General features: G+C 35.6%; 1 protein-coding gene across 1 annotated transcript in view; it reads left to right on the forward strand.

Annotated features, from left to right (window-relative positions):
• Positions 1 to 20,353, forward strand: part of LOC131161865 (sugar transport protein 6-like) — an 86,608-nt gene that overhangs the window by 43,019 nt on the left and 23,236 nt on the right. Inside the window, exon 9 of the mRNA XM_058117857.1 lies at positions 20,191 to 20,234. Coding sequence (XP_057973840.1) covers positions 20,191 to 20,234 — 44 coding nt within the window. The remainder of the gene's footprint in view (positions 1 to 20,190; positions 20,235 to 20,353) is intronic.

Consider the following 20,353-nt stretch of genomic DNA (forward strand, 5'->3'; position numbering starts at 1 on the left):
TCAACCGGCAGCCCACCTCCATTGAAGTTAAGTAAGATTCGGCCACCAACCTTACCAAACTAGCCACAATTGTTGAAATCTAATTCCCACCATTGTTGATTATATTGTTGTATGTTTTACTATAAATAGGTGTGTGTATGTGTGGTGATAGTGTGGTGTGTTGAGAGTGGAAAGCCAGTGAGCGTGAGAGAAAGAATTGTTTCCTCTGTATTGTTTCTAATTGAAATTTATTGTTCTTGAATTTATCCTCACTGAGTTTCAGTCACATCCAGTGACTGAGTGTACCTCTCCACCCATCAATAAATTATAGAGGAAAATATCAATACAAATCTCTCACTGGTTATTCAGATCACCCTCTTTACACCACATATTACATTACACACATAAGTAGCTTCCCTCTGCCCTAATACATTATACAACCTGGTACGGCTACATCTGATACCTATAAAAGCACTCGCCTTTCTTAGCAAGCCCTTTGGCAGAGAGTTTACCTCGTCCCAAATACATATAATACTACAATATGTAATACACTTATTCGTTACTTTGTATCTGTTATCTCCGTAATACTTGTCTCTTTGTCATCTCAATTCCCACATTTCTCAATATTTCACATCACATAATCTCATTATCATTTCTTAGTTTTTCACATCACATAAACTCATTTCACATTTCTCATTTTGGGTCTTCATATACTCAGTATTCACAGATATTTCACATACATTGATATATAATATTCACTGGTTAAATCAATAATTATGCATTTAGACCTCACTGTCACATGGATAAACACTGTCATGCTTCTCCCCATGACGGGTTGTGAGCCCCGTTGGCTGGACTTAATCCTGGTCGGCCCACCAGAGTTAAATCAATAACAACCTCTTTAGTCTGTAAGTCAGATTAGCTGTTTCCATACTAGTGTAGACTCCAGGGGGACTCTACCCTTCTCAGCCCAATCGACCATCTCATCTCCACACTCTCTCTAAGATGTGTGGGTGCACTAAACTCTCCTGAAACATGCGCAACAGTACTGTGCCTACTATGGTCCACCGGACTTCTCAAACCATAACTTGTAATTTAATATTCACATATAGCTCTGCTTTAAACAATCACACACAATATATATTCTCAACACATTTCAGTATTTCCAACATCTCATAAATGTATATCATAATTCAACACAGTATATTCACTTTATTCATGCCACACGATTTGAATAATACACATAATTATATCATCTAAAATAATAAGCTAACCTATGCTCATCATCTGTTTTACTGAAAATACATGTTAAATTATCTCACAATTTATCTAGAAAATCCATTACTTTAATCATTCTATTTTCGCAAATAGTAACTACTAACACAGCCCTAGGCTCAAAATCACACAAACGGTTGGTTTTTCAAAATCCACATGATAATCATATGTATGTATATATATACACACACACAGACACACATATTTTTCATTTTAACCGTTTGAATTACAAAATTACTGGCTTAATCTATTCACCTTACTTGGTTTTTAGGAACTACGCCAGCAGGGACCCCAAAACGATGCCTGCGGCGCTCATCCGAACCCTGATTCAATAATCCTAGTTTATCAATACCATTTCAAATAAAATACCATTCTTTTCCACATTTCCTAAACTCATAAATTTCAAATAAATAATTAAATTTCCAAAAATTACAAATTTGCTTAATTTCCTAAATCTTACCCTAACCTTGAGATGGTGCTTGGAAAGCCCAATTCCCAATTTTGTTCCAGTCAAATTGACGAGGATCGATGCTAGGCCTTAGAAATGATGTCTAATCGTCAATTAAGCTAAAGATTTGAGAGAAATTGAGGAGAAAGAGTGGGTTTACCTTAACCCAGGAGTGGTGCCTACAATGCTCCTACGAAAAAACCACTCCGGTAGGAATGTCGGTGGCGGAGAATGGAACGCAGCGGTATTTTCCATTTTCCAATCGGTCGAATATTTGCCGACAAAATAAGGAGAGAGTGAGAGTAGAGGCAAGGAGAGAGACAACGATGCTGAGAGAGCGCAAAAGCTCTCTGTAATTTTTTATTTTTTTTTGAATTGCAACCTATAGAAGCTTACAAGTTAAGCTTCTTACACACACACACACACACACACACACACACACACACATATATATATATATATATATATATATATATATATATATATATTTTCTATAATCATTACTTTTATTATACTATATTATATTATATTATTTAATTATTTAATTTTAATTAATTAATTAATTAATTAAATTTTTAATTATTATTATTATTATTATTTACACTTCCATGCTTATTAATTTTCTAGGGCATTATATATATATAGTGATAATTAGGGACTTTGCCTACCCTCGCACCACTTTGGACACTATGGTGCAGTACCAAACCTGGGAGGGGGGGAAGTGAAAGTCGTCGGACGCACCCCTAATAATTCATTGGGCTAAAGTCTCAAGGGGGAATCTAACCCTTGACCTTGGGGCCACCAAAGTCACAAGTCACCTTTACTATTAATATTTTCATTGAATCACAAATATTCATAATTTGATAAATTTTACATGAATAACTTTACATATTCATATTCATGTTGTATCATATCATTTATTTCTAGTGTTTGCCATGTGCCTCATCTATTTGTGCCATAATAGTATCTAATGTTTATTTATATTTATACTTTCATAGTCTTAAAAAAATTTAAATTTTTCGTAAATAACTTTAAATATTCATAATTTGATATTTGCAAATTTTCTTATGGTAATATTATTAATTTCTTTTCTAAATATAAAAACTTTATTGAGAATTATAAAAATATTTTAAACAAGGTTATTGACATTTAATCATGTCCAACACGTGACATATTTACTTGTGTGTGTGTATCAATGTGAAAACGTTTAAATACAATTGCACATGACATGTTCACTAGTGCATGTGTTCATCATTGTGAACTCTTAAAACACCCTCATATAAAAATATAATGATACTAGTTTGTTGTGAATGAACTTGGAATTGCACATCGGAAATTAAATGCATCAACTAATGAAGAACAAATATGGAACACACAAAAAATTTACGTAGTTTGGCAATGCCTACATCCACGGGATCAATCGGCAAAGTTTCACTATCTAAAGTGTCAAAGAACATACAATACAATCACTCTTATAATGATTTTCTTCTCTTTGAATATACCCAGAATGGTATATTTATAAACACTTCGGACGTTTCCCTACAAACACCCAACCAGCTTAACACTCATATTCAAATTTTGAAAATCTGTGCTAAGTTCTTAAGCCAAACCGTCGACTGATTGGGCCAAATCGTTGACTATTTCAGACTGAATCTAAATTGCCTTAATTCTGGAGCTAAACCGTCGATGGTTTCCTCGCTGCTCCTTAGCACATGTGATTTTTTACTATATATTCTTCTTTGTTTATGTAATCCATCAAGCATATGAGCCACAAAAATACAACTATCTCTACCTTGGCGAGTATACGTCCCTTAGGAGAACCTTAAAACATAGCTCGTTGTTCCACCTTGACCTTGGAACATTAGGTTGGATCCGTCTCTCTTCCAGCACTTGGAGATATGAAGTAAATCCAAGCAATGCTTGAACTTTTCAGTAGTAACCAGTTTTGTCAAAATTTTCGTCACGTTTTTAGATGTGTGAACCTTATTGAGTACAAGTTCGCCTGAAGTAATCAATTTTCAGACCCTGTGGAATCTTACATTAATATGCTTGGTTCTCGCATGGTACACTTGATTCTTTGCTAAGTAGATAGCGTTTTGACTGTCACAACGTAGCACAACCCCACTTTGTTGTATACCCAACTCTTTGACCAAACCAATAAGCTACAAGGCTTTTTTTGCAATTTCGCAAACTGCCATGTATTTATATTTAGTTGTAGACAATGCCACCAAGGATTGTACCATGGACCTTCAACATATAGGTCCTCCCACAAGGATAAAGACATAACATGTTGTAAACCTTTTGTCATCCATATCCACCGCATAATCAGCATCAACAAACCGCACAACTGATGGACTATCTTGTTGCTTACCAAACATGATGCCATACAATTTATGCCTTGGTGCATTTTTGCCCTCGTTTACGCCTTTAAAAACACTGCTATTATGCTTTGTCTGACTGATGACGTGATGTATCATGTTATGGATGAGGAATCACCTACGACAGTTTGACTGAAACTGGAATGTCGGTATATATATATATCTCCAAGTCATTGACGAACAAGCTTTATCTTAAGCAGAAATTGTATGGGCTTAAGATGTCATATGGTTTGAATCTAAACCAACACATCAATGTGTTCAATTAGATCATCAGAGATTTGAAGCGAGTTGATGTGAAGTTTGAAAACGAAGACAAGGCGTTGATGCTGCTAAATTCCCTACATGCGTCGCCTACGTATAAAAATTTGGTTACAACTCTGACGTGGGGAAAGGAATCTCTCAAATTGGAGGAGATCACAAGTGCTCTTTTGTGTTTTCATCAGAGGAAGAAAGCTAGCGATGAGAATTCACGAGGCAAAGGGCTTGTGGTGAAGGGTAACCAAGAAGGTGAGAGAAGCAAGTTCCAGAGTGGGCCGAGTAACAATAAGTCTCAATCCAATTCCAGGAAGAGGAAGCATATACGGTGTTTTAAGTGTGGGAAAAATGGGCACATAAAACCAATTTGTTCAGTGAAGAAGAAGGAGAATGTAGAAAATAAAGTGGGTTCATCAAAATATGCGAATATAGTGGAAGGAGACTCAGAGAGTGGTGATGGTGATATTCTTTCAGTTATATCCAATTTAGATCATCTCATGGATTCTTGGATCCTAGATTTAGTGCACTCTTATCATATGACACTCAACAAAGATTGGTTTGACACCTACATGAAATTATGCTTCATCCTAACCATGATGAAGGGGCAGAAATTATTAGGAAATATCTATACACTGCTACATACTAGAGTTGTAGATGGAGCTGCACTTACAGAATCTGTGTCATATAGTATTATCTTGTGGCATATGCGGTTATGGCATATGGGTGAGCATGGGATGATGAGGCTTTATAAGAGAAATCTTTTGAAGGGTGTCAAAACATGCAAGCTGAATTTCTGTAGGTATTGTGCGATTGGGAAACATACTAGGGTGCAGTTCAAGACTGCCACACACAAGATGGAGGGAATTCTTGACTACATTCATTCAGATATTTTGGAGCAAGTAAGGGTAGCATCACGGGGAGGACATATGTACTTCGTGAGTTTTATCGATGATTACTCACGAAAGGTTTGAGTGTACTTTATACGACACAAGTCAAAGACATTTGCCAAGTTCAAATTGTGGAAAACTGAAGTGGAAATCCTGATCGAGAGGAAGATCAAATGCCTTAGGTCTAACAATGGTACTGAGTACACAAATTCAAAGTTCATGGAGTTGTGTGAGTGGCATGGCATTAGGAGATACTTCACAATGCGCAAGACACCATAACAGATTGGTGTGGCGGAAAGGATGAACCAAACAATAGTTGAAAGAGCTCGATGTCTTAGGTTAAATGGAAGGCTTGCAAACAACTCATGGGCAGAGGTAGTAAATATGACGCGTTTCTTGATTAATAGATCACCAAGGGCTGCACTAGATATGGAGTAGTAGAGGAGGCGTGGATAGGTAGCGCAGTAGACTACTCTAGTTTGAGAGTGTTTGGATGTCTAGTCTACGTGCATGTTTATAGTGAGGAGAGATTGAAGCTTGATTCGAAGTCTAGACAATGCATCTTTCTGAAAAAATCAAAAAGGGGTGAAAGGGTTCAAGCTATGGAATCTGAAGGCACACAAAGTGGTTATCAATAGAGATGTGGTTTTTGATGAGAAAATCATGTTGCAGCGTACATAGGAAGAAGAGAAACAAGTGTCAGAAAACTGTAGCAGCAATGAGCATGTGATTCAGATTGAGTTAAAGACTCAAGGTAGAGATGATGTTGGGGATGTGGCTTATATTTGAGTGAAACGCATGCACTAGGAAAAGCATCGTGAAGCGAGGATTAAGAGAGAGGCTTACAGGATGGCAAGATTGACGACAAGCCGTCGATGGTTTGGGTGTAACCGTCGATGGTTTAGGCCAAACCATCAATGGTTACGCTTGCGGACGTCACGAAATTTCGATTTGGAGATCAGTAGATTGGGAGTTTTTGGAGGAATTTTCTCTGGGGGATTGCTATAGATGCATTTTAGATATATACTAGAAGTCTTTTGTACGCATTAGATTAGTATTTAATCATTATTATGTAACCCTAGTTTGATATGTTTGATGTAAACTTCATTGTGATAGTGAAAAACAGTCATTGCTCCTGTGGATATAGGTAAATTGCCGAACCATGTAAATTCTTGTGTCTTTGATTGTTGCTTTTGATTATTCACATTGTTGATTGATTGCTTGATTAGTATTGTTCATCATCGAGTGCTTGCCTTGCTTGTTCTATTGATTGTTTCGTGAGAGTTAGTGTGAGGTATTTAGCTGCGCACACTCAACACCAATAATTGGTATCAGAGCGCTGATTTTTTGACAACATTTGGTATCAGAGCTATTGGTTTGCAATGACTAATTGAGATTTCTTTTGCAAGGTTTGAGGTTGGTAAGTTCGATGGAACGGGGAACTTCAGGCTTTGGCAGAGGAGGGTGAAGGACTTGCTAGTGTAGCAAGGGATAGTCGGAAGGCATGGATGACACAATTTGGAAGGAGGTGGGAGTGTGAGATGTGTCCACTATCAAGTTATGTCTAACCGATGAGGTGTTGTATCACGTCATGGATGAGGAATCGCCGACAGCAGTTTGGTTGAAACTCGAACGCCAGTACATGTCCAAGTCATTGACGAACAAGTTGCATCTTAAGAAAAAATTATATTGGCTTAAGATGCTAGAGGGTTCAGACTTGACTCGGCACACAAACACATTTAATCAGATCATTAGTGATTTGGGGCGAGTTGATGTGAAGTTAGAGGAAGAGGAAAAAACGTTGATACTGCTGAATTCCCTATCTGCGTAGCCTAGATATGAGAATCTGTTTACAAAGCTAACTTGGGGGAAAGAAACATTGGAGTTAAGAGGACATAACGAGTGCATTGCTGAGGTTCCATCGGAGGACATCACTAGGTTTTAAACAACCAAAGCCCTTTTTATAAACAACCCAAAGCTCGTATAACTGAGGCTTGCATCTTAAGTAGACCAAAGCCCATCAAACTAAAGCCCATGTTTTTAGATAAATAAACCTAAAGCCCAATGAATAAAAGCCCACCTTTTTAGATAAATAAACCCAAAACCTAGAACCCTTGGAGCCCAAAAGCCTATGTCATTAACCCATGTTTTTAAAACAAACGAAACCCACTTTTTAATAAAATAGCCAGGCCTATGTTTTTTTAAAAAAAAAAAAAACCCAAATCCCACTTTTTTTTAAAACCTGAAGCCCATATCTTGAAAACAAAGCAAAGCCAAAACATCCAAAGCCTTGAACCCAAATCAAGCCCAACCAAACAAAGTAGGCCAAAGCCCAAATATCCAAACTGGAGCCCAGAGCCCAATGTCGGGTCCCAACCCTAAGTTCAACTTAAACTCACCAGAACCCCATAGTCATTCAGGGCCAATTCAGTGCGAGTCAACCCTAGCCATCATCAGAGTTTACTCACTTGAGTCAAACCCACCGAGTTTGGGGTGAGTCAACTCACCCTAAGCCTATTTCCATCCCTAAATCCAAATGTAATTGAGAAAAAGGGAAGAGGACTTATATGTCATGGTGAAGCTAATCTGGGGTTCCATTTTGAGTCCCTGATCCTTGAATAACCTGCAAGATAGCAACAAATAAATCCAACAGAAGCATTAAACAAGCAAAGGAAAGATAAAAATGAGGAAAAATGAAACAATGTAGATCTTAGGGTGGGTCTGATCAAAGGGTAGCATTGGGAGTCTGAAAACCCTCTTAGATTCGAAAACCCTAGGAGAAAAGGGTAGCTGAGAGCCCTTATATATCTGGGAGGCCACATATCTAAGGGGCCCATGAGAGGAGTTTGAGAACACCACAGAGACGAGAAAACCTTCAAGATATGAGAGGTTTCTGGTTGAAAGGGTAAAACTAAAAGATGAAAGTGGGGAAAGAGGTAGAAGCCTCGCGGGAGAGAGATAGGAACAGGGAGAAACCAGTGAGAAAGAGAGGGGACACAGAGCTAGGGTGAGAGAGAGAGAGAGAGGAGAGAGGAAGGGGATCGGAAAAATGGAAAAGGAAGAAAAAACGGATTTTATATTAAAGGGGCTAGTGGCCATGTGTCACCACTGAATGGGGACATGTGGCATAATTTGGTCCATGCTTCTAGTACATGGCTTTGCTCAATTGGAGCTGTCCATGTTGGGCTTTGTGGAGCCTAGTTGTGTTTTATCCAGATGATGTCCTGACCCAAAATAATGTTGCGTGATTATTTTTTTTTTTATAATGGGAGATTCTTTTTATGAGGCCTAGTCCATGGAGCGGAGGCTTGGCCTGTTTTGTAGCCCATTGTGAATCCTGTGCGTAGGATATAAAAATCAGTGTTTTGGTGATTAGGGTTGATGCATTGAAACTGCGCGACTGCACTCTATATTTACTCCCGGATAATAGTAAAACCCCTGCAACTCCGTGGACGTAAGTAAAAATTGCCAAATTAGGTAAATATTGTCTTATGCGTGTGATTATTTTTCTTTTGGCGTGTGTTTTTCTCTATTTTGTTTCTCACAAGTTTTTGGGAATTTTGTGATAATTTCCCTACAACTGGTATCAAAGCCTAGGGTTAGGTTTGAGTGGCAGCAATGGCATAGGAAGCAGGAAGGCGCTTAGAATGGAAAAGTTCGATGGCACATACTTTGGATTCTGGAGGATGCAAATCGAGGATTATTTATGGGAAGAAGTTACATTTGCCGCTTCTACACGGGAAAAACGTGCGACTATGAAAGATGAGGAATGGACTCTTCTTGATAGATAGGTACTGGGAGTTATCAGGTTAACTCGGTCTAGGTCTGTTGCACACAATGTTGTAAAGGAGAAGACGACAACAGATCTAATGAAAGCTTTGTCTAGTATGTATGAAAAGCCGTCAGCAAACAACAAGGTGCATCTAGTGAAGAAGTTGTTCAATTTGAAGATGGTAGAGAATGCATCAGTAGCACAACATATGAATGAGTTTAACACTATCACAAATCAATTGTCGTCTATAGAAATCTATTTTGATGATGAGATCTGTGCACTGATCATTTTGGCTTCCTTGCCAAATAGTTGGGGGGCAATGAGGACGGCAGTAAGCAATTCTACAAGAAAAGAAAAACTGAAGTACAATGACATACGAGATTTAATTCTGACTGAGGAGATTCGCAAAAAAGATGCAGGTGAAACCTTAGGTTCTGGCTCTGCTCTAAACCTTGAGACAAAAGGCAGAGGTAATGATAGAAATTCAAATCGGGGCAGATCAAAATCTAGAAATTCTAATCGAAACAGAAATAAATATAAATTTGGCTAACAAGTGCAATGCTGGATCTGTGGGAAAACGGGTCACTTTTGGAGACAATGCAAAAGTCTTAAGAAGAAGAATGAAGATGATTCTGCTAATGATGTAAAAAAAGAGGTACAGGATGCATTACTTCTTGTGGTAGACAGTCCACTTGATGATTGGGTTTTGGATTTAGGAGCTTCGTTTCATACCACTTCACACCAAGAAATCATACAGAACTGTGGGTATAGGAAACGTCCGGATGTTGTTGTCTAATGGGTCTATTTGGTAACTGGAGAAGGTACGACATATTCTTAACCTTAGAAGGCCGAATTTGAATTCTGTTGGACAATTTGATGATGAAGGGCATGCAATGTTGTTTGTTGGTGGTACTTGGAAGGTTACAAAGGGAGCTAGAGTATTGGCTCCTGGCATGGTCTTAAATTTCCACAAAATTGTTGAAATTTCTGTTGAAATTTTCGATTTCCGTCACCCTCGAAATCAAAATGGCAGTCGATTTCTGTCTTGCATAATTTTCGTCAAAATCTCAACGAATCATCCGAAATTTATTGAAACCTCGAAATTTTAGCGAAATTTGTCAAAATTTTAACTATGTAATGAAATTTTATCGAAATTCAAATGAGAGATTCAAGAGTGAAGTGAAATTTCTCTTTTAATTTATTTTATTGAAACAAAAGGTTGTCACAAGTGCTTTTGAAATTATATGAAAAAATAAACTTATAGTAATATTTTATTTAACCATTCATATCTAAATTATCAATATTTGTATAATAAATAATTTTTAAATGATTTATGAATTTCATTTTCATTAACTGAATATGTTTAATGTACATTATCTTACAAGCATGTTTGATGCACATACTATTTTATGACTTTTCCACTTCATACAAAACATAGATGTATTTAATTTGTAATATATTAGTCTTAAAACGTATATTATTATGTTTGTTAACCATTTCCAAAGTTTCACAAATAATTTCATGTTTTACTACTTGTTTATGTTATTTTTTCAAATCGAAATCGAAATTGACATCAAAATTGAAATTTCCGTAATTTTGGAGCTTCAAAATTTGAGTTGAAATCGAAATTTAAGACCTTGGCTACTTAAAAGAAGACTGGGACTCTACATATGACCTCAAGTCCAAGAGACACAATTGCAGTTGCTAAAGTAAGTACTGATACAAGCTTATGGTACCGTAGACTTGGTCACATAAGTGAGAAAGTGATGAAGATGTTGCTGTCAAAAGGGAAACTACAAAATTGAAATCCGTTGATTTTGACATGTGTGAAAGGTGCATCTTAGGAAAGCAAAAAAAGGCAAGCGTCTTCTTGAAAACTTGTAGGACACGGAAGGCTGAAAAATTGGAGTTAGTACACACTGATTTGTAGGGGGCTTCTCCAGTTGCATCCCTTGGAGGTTCAAGGTATTGATTTACTTTCATTGATGACTCAACCAAAAAAGTATGGGTTTATTTTCTGAAAAATAAATCTAATCTATTTGAGACTTTTAAGAAGTGGAAGGCTATGGTTGAGACAGAAACACGTTTGAACGTAAAATGTTTGAGGTTAGACAATGGAGGAGAGTATATAGAGGGAGGGATTAGTGAGTACTGTGCTGCACATGAAATTAGGATGGAAAAGACCATTCATGGGATGCCACAGAAAAATGGTGTGGCTGAGTGCATGAACAGAATTCTTAATGAGCAAGCTAGGAGTACGAGGTTGCATGCTGGACTACCAAAAACTTTTTGGGCTAATGCTCTTAGTACTGCAGCTTACTTGATAAATCAGGGACTTTCAGTTCCCATAAAGTTCAGACTTCCTGAAGAGGTTTGGAGCAATAAAGAGGTAAAGTTTTTTCATTTAAAAGTTTTTGCTTGTGTTTTTTATATTCATATTGATTCCAATGCTCATCGCAAACTTAACGCAAAGTCTAAAATATGTTTTAATGAACAGGTTATGTACAAAGACAAGTAAACTATAGTGCTAGATGTCACAGAGATAGAATCATAGGTACATTAGAGTACACCTGTAGATGAAGTCCATAGATCTTCTAGGACCATTAGACCTCCACAGCGTTACTCACTCGCTCTAAATTATCTCCTATTGACTAATAGTGGTGAGCCAAAGTGCTACGATGAAGCCCTGCAGGATGAAAATTCAAGCGAGTGGGAGTTAGCCATGAAGGATGAGATGGATTCTTTGTTGGGGAATTAGACATGGGAACTGATTGAATTGCCAGTAGGGAAGAAGGCATTACACAACAAGTGGGTATACCAAATAAAGAATGAGCATGATGGTAGCAAGTGTTATAAGGCAATTTTAGTTGCCAAAGGGTGGGTTTCAGCAGAAGATGGGCATTAACTACTTAAAAATATTTTCTCCAGGTGTGAAAATGTCAACAATTAGACTGGTACTAGGGATGGTGGCTACAGAAAACCAACATCTTGAGCAGTTAGATGTGAAGATGAAATTTTTTCATCGTGACTTAGAGGAAGACATTTACAAGATTCAGCCATAAGGGTTCATTGCTCAGGGACAAGAGAATCTAGTCTACAAACTGAGAAAGAGATTGTATGGCCTAAAACAAGCTCCAAGACAACGGTACAAGAAATTTGACAGTTTTATGCATACACTACAAAAAAATAGGTTTTTAGTGAAGAAAGTATTAGTGACAAATTCAAATTCGTCACTAAATGTTGGTAATAGTGACGGTTTTTAAGAACCGTCACTAAAAGTCTACGTATTAGTGACGGTTTCTGAAACCGTCACTAATACTTTTGTCACTAAAAAGAGCACGGTAAACAATTTTCGCGCGAAAATTTATCCGGGAAAATATTAGCAACGATTCTATGGTATTAGTGACAATTTTGAAACCGTCACTACTATTGTTTATATTTAAAAAATATTAAAAAAGAAAAGGTTAAGGGTTTTAGTGACGGTTCAAGATAATTGTCACTAATACCATATTATTAGTGACGGTTTTGTAAACTGTTACTACTAGTGTTTTTACTAAAAAATATTTAAAAAAGAAATGGTTGAGGGTATTAGTGACTGTTTGGGATAACCGTCACTAATATTGATTTATTAGTGACGGTTTTAAAACCGTCACTACTAGTTTTTTATTTAGAAAATGTTAAAAGAGAAATCGAAAGGGAATTAGTGACGGTTTGGAACAACCGTCACTAAATGTGGTATTAGTGACGGTGGCTAACCGTCACTAATAGTGTTTTTATTTAAAAAAGATTAAAAAAGAAATCGTTAAGGGTATTAGTGACGGTTTGGAACAACCATCACTAATACCCTAGACCTAGTTAGCCTAGTGAGCCCATTGCCCAAGTTCCCACATGGCCTATACGCCCTGCTCAGCCCTCCCACTCCTAGGTGAACCCTAAATCCCTAATGCCTAATGCCCTAGTCCCTATTTGATTCTTCATTTGAGCATCTCTGTTCAAAGAGCCAGCACGAGAGGAGAGAGTGAGAGATCCTTTAGTTCTGGCCTTCTTCTTCGACCCTTCAAAGCCCTTTGGCCTTCTTCTGACCTTCGTGAGTTAATCGTCAACCCTTCGAACCAGCAGGAGCTTCCTGAGTTAGTCTTCCACATTGTGAACCGGCAGGAGTCCTTCACGAGTTTGTCAGAAGCTTCGTGAGTTCGTCATGGATATTTCGAACCAGAAGGAGCTCGTCGCAAGCTCATCTTTGAGCTTTCGTGAGTTCATCTACGTTGAAGTTCAAATTTGTAAGTATTCTTCTTCTTCTTCTTCTACAGATCTGCTTTTGCTTTCAATGTTGGATTTTTTTTTCCCAATGCTGTAAGCTAACTCAATATGTTTTGAGACATAATGTGCAAATGGTTTATACAAGTTGTATGAAATATTTTACTGGGAACTGCATCTTGTGCTACGCTGTGCTGTGCCTTCAGATTGAGTTAACCTCAGATATCTAAACATACTGTAATTGAGATTAAATTATACTGACCATTAGGCATAATTTACAAAGAACTAATTCACTTCAATATTTTAACATATAATGAATACACTATTTCATCGAATTTCGAGGAATAATTGTTCTGTAAATCAAATATAACTTAGATGTTGAAGTTCTGAAATGAGAAAAATTGACCACCTTTCATTGTGTTTCAAATTTGGTGTGGACTTTTAATTAGTTCACTTAAACAATGCAATTTGAGTACTCTTTTTCATCACTTGCTTCTTTGGAAATCCCATTGGCATCTGCTGGCTCAAGGAATGAATCCATTTCTTCGGCGGCTTCGTCAACCTGCATTTTCATTTTCTTAATCAACAACTAACAATTGTTAAGTACTAAAAAATAGCGAGATAATGTTGACACTTACCCTATGCTTAAAGAGACTTTAAATTTGAAGTTGTATTAAATTTTTATTAGATGCATTATAAATTGAATTAAAAATTTTTAATGTATCCAAATCCATATCTAAGGTCTGAAATTCATATTTTCAAATGTAACATTCAAATATTACTTAAATGCGGATGTTACTTTTGGTTTGCGAAATGAAATAGAATGCAAATTTAAACTCAAAGAATAAGAAAATCAAGTGATACATTTGATTCCATTTCAACATAATTTGTTTCATTTTATCTACTAAACATGCTATAAAATTACGTTTAATTTGTTTGTGGTGGTGGTTTATAAAAAGACATCAACAAACAAAGAACTAATTCACTTAAAAGTTTAAACTCATTAGGCATGCGTTTCGATTGATTATGCGTTCTCAAGGTTGCTAAAGGGTTGTCAGTCAAGCCTGACTCGGCCAGTTATTCTGACATAATAGCACGTCCCTCCAGCGGACTATTAGTCATCCCTTAAATCTGAGAATACTTTCAATTTGCCTATACTATTTATGATGCTTTTGTCCTTTTACTTGACAATTGTTTAAAATCTTTCCTTGTTCTAAGAGTGACGTGGGCGTATCTGGTATCAGAGCCAGTTTTATTCATTACTCTTTCAAAGGTTTGTAATTGAGATTAAATTATACTGACCATTAGGCATAATTTGTAATTACAAATGAACTTAATTTGGAATTATAGTTTGTTCAGATATGCACCTGCCTTTGGTTAAAGAACTAATTCACTTAAAATTTTAAACTCATTATGCATGCGTTTTGATTGATTATGTGTTCTCAAGGTTTCTAAAGGGTTGTCTGTTAAGCCTGGCTCGGCCAGTTATTCTAACATAATAGCACGTCCCTCCAGCGGACTTTTAGTCATCCCTTAAATCTGAGAATATTTTCAATTTACCTATACTATTTATGATGCTTCTGTCCTTTTACTTGACAATTGTTTAAAATCTTTCCTTGTTCTAAGAGTGACCTGGGTGTATCTGGTATCAGAGCTAGTTTTATTCATTGCTCTTTAAAAGGTTTGTAATTGAGATTAAATTACACTGACCATTAGGCATAATTTGTAATTACAAATGAACTTAATTTGGAATTACAGTTTGTTCAAATATGCACTTGCCTTCGGTTAAAGAACTAATTCACTTAAAAGTTTAAACTCATTATGCATGCGTTTCGATTGATTATGTGTTCTCAAGGTTGCTAAAGGGTTGTCTGTCAAGCCTGACTTGGCCAGTTATTCTGACATAATGGCACGTCCCTCCAGTGGACTATTAGTCATCCCTTAATTCTGGGAATACTTTCAATTTGCCTATACTATTTATGATGCTTATGTCTTTTTACTGGGCAATTGTTTAAAATTTTTCCTTGTTCTAAGAGTGACGTGGGCGTATCTGGTATCAGAGCCAGTTTTATTCATTACTCTTTCAAAGGTTTGTAATTGAGATTAAATTATACTGATCATTAGGCATAATTTGAAATTACGAATGAACTAAATTTGGAATTACAGTTTGTTCAGATATGCACTTGCCTTCGGTTAAAGAACTAATTCACTTAAAAGTTTAAACTCATTATGCATGCGTTTCGATTGATTATGTGTTCTCATGGTTGCTAAAGGGTTGTCAGTCAAGTCTGACTAGGCCAGTTATTCTGACATAATAGCACGTCCCTCCAGTGGACTATTAGTCATTACTTAAATCTGAGAATACTTTCAATTTGCCTATACTAGTTATGATGCTTCTGTCCTTTTACTTGACAATTGTTTAAAATCTTTCCTTGTTCTAAGAGTGACCTGGGCGTATCTAGTATCAGAGCCTGTTTTATTCATTGCTCTTTCAAAGGTTTGTAATTGAGATTAAATTATACTGACCATTAGGCATAATTTGAAATTACGAATGAACTAAATTTGGAATTACAGTTTGTTCAGATATGCACTTGCCTTCGGTTAAAGAACTAATTCACTTAAAAGTTTAAACTCATTATGCATGCGTTTCGATTGATTATGTGTTCTCATGGTTGCTAAAGGGTTGTCAGTCAAGCCTGACTCGGCCAATTATTCTGACATAATAGCATGTCCCTCCAGTGGACTATTAGTCATTACTTAAATCTGAGAATACTTTCAATTTGCCTATACTATTTATGATGCTTCTATCCTTTTACTTGACAATTGTTTAAAATCTTTCCTTGTTCTAAGAGTGACCTGGGCGTATCTAGTATCAGAGCCTGTTTTATTCATTGCTCTTTCAAAGGTTTGTAATTGAGATTAAATTATATTGACCAATAGGCATAATTTGAAATTACGAATGAACTAAATTTGGAATTACAGTTTGTTCAGATATGCACTTGCCTTCGGTTAAAGAACTAATTCACTTAAAAGTTTAAACTCATTATGCATGCGTTTCGATTGATTATGTGTTCTCATGGTTGCTAAAGGGTTGTCTGTCAAGCCTGGCTCGGCCAGTTATACTGACATAATAGCACGTCCCTCCAGCGGACTTTTAGTCATCCCTTAAATCTGAGAATATTTTCAATTTGCCTATACTATTTATGATGCTTCTGTCCTTTTACTTGACAATTGTTTAAAATCTTTCCTTGTTCTAAGAGTGACCTGGGTGTATCTGGTATCAGAGCTAGTTTTATTCATTGCTCTTTGAAAGGTTTGTAATTGAGATTAAATTATACTGACCATTAGGCATAATTTGTAATTACAAATGAACTTAATTTGGAATTACAGTTTGTTCAAATATGCACTTGCCTTCGGTTAAAGAACTAATTCACTTAAAAGTTTAAACTCATTATGCATGCGTTTCGATTGATTATGTGTTCTCAAGGTTGCTAAAGGGTTGTCTGTCAAGCCTGGCTTGGCCATTTATTCTGACATAATGGCACGTCCCTCCAGTGGACTATTAGTCATCCCTTAATTCTGGGAATACTTTCAATTTGCCTATACTATTTATGATGCTTATGTCTTTTTACTGGGCAATTGTTTAAAATTTTTCCTTGTTCTAAGAGTGACGTGGGCGTATCTGGTATCAGAGCCAGTTTTATTCATTGCTCTTTTAAAGGTTGGTAATTGAGATTAAATTATACTGACCATTAGGCATAATTTGAAATTACGAATGAACTAAATTTGGAATTACAGTTTGTTCAGATATGCACTTGCCTTCGGTTAAAGAACTAATTCACTTAAAAGTTTAAACTCATTATGCATGCGTTTCGATTGATTATGTGTTCTCATGGTTGCTAAAGGGTTGTCAGTCAAGCCTGACTCGGCCAGTTATTCTGACATAATAGCACGTCCCTCCAGTGGACTATTAGTCATTACTTAAATCTGAGAATACTTTCAATTTGCCTATACTATTTATGATGCTTCTGTCCTTTTACTTGACAATTGTTTAAAATCTTTCCTTGTTCTAAGAGTGACCTGGGCGTATCTAGTATCAGAGCCTGTTTTATTCATTGCTCTTTCAAAGGTTTGTAATTGAGATTAAATTATACTGACCATTAGGCATAATTTGAAATTACGAATGAACTAAATTTGGAATTACAGTTTGTTCAGATATGCACTTGCCTTCGGTTAAAGAACTAATTCACTTAAAAGTTTAAACTCATTATGCATGCGTTTGGATTGATTATGTGTTCTCATGGTTGCTAAAGGGTTGTCAGTCAAGCCTGACTCGGCCAGTTATTCTGACATAATAGCACGTTCCTCCAGCGGACTATTAGTCATCCCTTAAATCTGAGAATACTTTCAATTTGCCTATACTATTAATGATGCTTATGTCCTTTTACTTGACAATTGTTTAAAATCTTTCCTTGTTCTAAGAGTGACTGAAATTCATATTTTCAAATGTAACATTTAAATATTACTTAAACGCCGATGTTACTTTCGGTTTGTGAAATGAAATAGAATGCAAATTTAAACACAAAGAATAAGAAAATCAAGTGATACATTTGATTCCATTTCAGCATACTTCATTTCATTTTATCTACTAAACATGCTATAAAATTACATTTAATTTGTTTGTGGTGGTGGTTTATAAAAAATATCAGCAAAAAAAGAACTAATTCACTTAAAAGTTTAAACTCATTTGGCATGCGTTTCGATTGATTATGTGTTCTCAAGGTTGCTAAAGGGTTGTCAGTCAAGCCTGGCTCGGCTAGTTATTCTGACATAATAGCACGTCCCTCCAGCGGACTATTAGTCATCCCTTAAATCTGAGAATACTTTCAATTTGCCTATACTATTTATGATGCTTCTGTCCTTTTACTTGACAATTGTTTAAAATTTTTCCTTGTTCTAAGAGTGACCTGGGCGTATCTGGTATCAGAGCCAGTTTTATTCATTACTCTTTCAAAGGTTTGTAATTGAGATTAAATTATAATGACCATTAGGTATAATTTGTAATTACAAATGAACTTAATATGGAATTACCGTTTGTTCAGATATGCACTTGCCTTTGGTTAAAGAACTAATTCACTTAAAAGTTTAAACTCATTATGCATGCGTTTCGATTGATTATGTGTTCTCAAGGTTGCTAAAGGGTTGTCAGTCAAGCGTTGCTCGGCCAATTATTCTGACATAATAGCACGTCCCTCCAGCGGACTATTAGTCATCCCTTAAATCTGAGAATATTTTCAATTTGCCTATACTATTTATGATGTTTCTGTTTTTTAACTTGACAATTGTTTAAAATATTTCCTTGTTGCAACTACTAAAAACCAAAGTGCATAATTGATGATTAGTTTTGTAAACTAAATCTTAGTGTACATAATTTTTTGTTGAAAATTTAGAAAGATTGTCATATGAGTTTAAAATAAAATTAGCAATATATATATATATATATATATATATATATATATATTTTAAAAAATTTAAAAATGATGAAAATTGTTAGGAAATATTTATTACCATTTTCAATTTTCATATACAATATTATATTTCTTAGAGCACAACAAAGCGAGAAAATATTATAATTAATTCCGCTTTATATTTTTTTTTGTTATGATTTTTTGTTATGATGTCTGCTAATATGTATTCATTTGTAATTTTTTTCAAACTATTAAGCATTTTTGCTATCATTTGTTATAGTATGTTTCTTATAGAAAATGGTTGGATTGCGAGTTGAGATTGTACCCCACTCCTCTATAAACCATGGTGTAGACAACAACAACAACCAAGATTGCTAGTTCATAGTGGTTATTATTGAGTTTTCTTATGGCTTTAATTGAACATAGCACCTTGGAAACATCTTCAAGATATAGGAGGGACTTCTCAAAAATTCAAATGTAGGATAAAAGCATAAAAGCATCACCACCTTATGTTCTTTATTCTTCACTTCTTGTTTGAGGAAATTGACAAGATTTTGTTAAATTGTTTGATCTGTTGATTTAGGCATCCACCATTATAAATAGAGAGAATCATCTATATCTTCTTTAAGAGCAATTTATTAGGTAGCTGCACTATTTTGATCTAGTGGTCATCATTCATCTCTAATTCCTTCTTGCCAACAGCTTGGTTCATATTCCATAGGTTAAAGTTTCCTTTTATCAAGATCAAACATGTCAAACTTTGTGTTAACCTTGCTTAGCCTTGTTGTGACTTAGATGCCAAAACCTATAAAGCCCTAGCATGAACATAGTGCGTTGATACCAATTGTTGTAAATATGCCCTAAGATTTTACATACATTCAATTAGTGGAAAGAAAAGGAAAAAAGAAACAAAGAAAAAAAGAAAGTAGAAGAAAGAAAAGACAAGAAAAGAATAAAACACATGCTGCACAACATTTTATATGGTTTCGATGTATGCCTATGTCCACAAGCCACTACAAACAGAAAGCCAAAGAAACTATCAAAATAGCACAATTCTATTTTGGGAGGTTGACTTCTCCTTGCTGACAACTTGTAAACCCCCTAAAGAGATCTCCTAATTAATTGCAGTTTAAAAGTCTACTAGGCTTCAACATACTCTAACACCAATTCATTCAAGTCACATTGGTTTATAAATTTTTTAAAGTTCTTAAAAGTCTACAATCTCTCTTTTAAAATGTTAAAAAATTGGTTTACTAAACATATTATAACCAAGTTTTATTTTCAAGAAAAATGTCGAATTCACCTTTAGAATAGCCCAATGATGTTTAACTACTTCCTTCACTTTGCTGAAAAAAGAAAAAAACATAACCTTGCACCAACAACTTTTATTTGTTGATTTTTGTTTGAAATTTTTTTGTTCTCTTGCCTATTAACGATAATGCTATTGTGTGATGAGATTGTCTCTCTACAGTTATCTACGCATGATGCTCGTGGCTCAAATGGTAGACATTGCAGGTACTATTTATGTCTCTTTAACTTGTAAATTGTTAGAATTTTTATTTTTTTCAATATCTTTCTATAGTTGAATGTGAGTCCTAAAAATCTTTTTTCCCTTTATTTTATTTTTAAACCTA

The sequence above is a fragment of the Malania oleifera genome, chromosome 8 (genome assembly GCF_029873635.1).
Source record: "Malania oleifera isolate guangnan ecotype guangnan chromosome 8, ASM2987363v1, whole genome shotgun sequence".
Lineage (NCBI taxonomy): Eukaryota > Viridiplantae > Streptophyta > Magnoliopsida > Santalales > Ximeniaceae > Malania > Malania oleifera.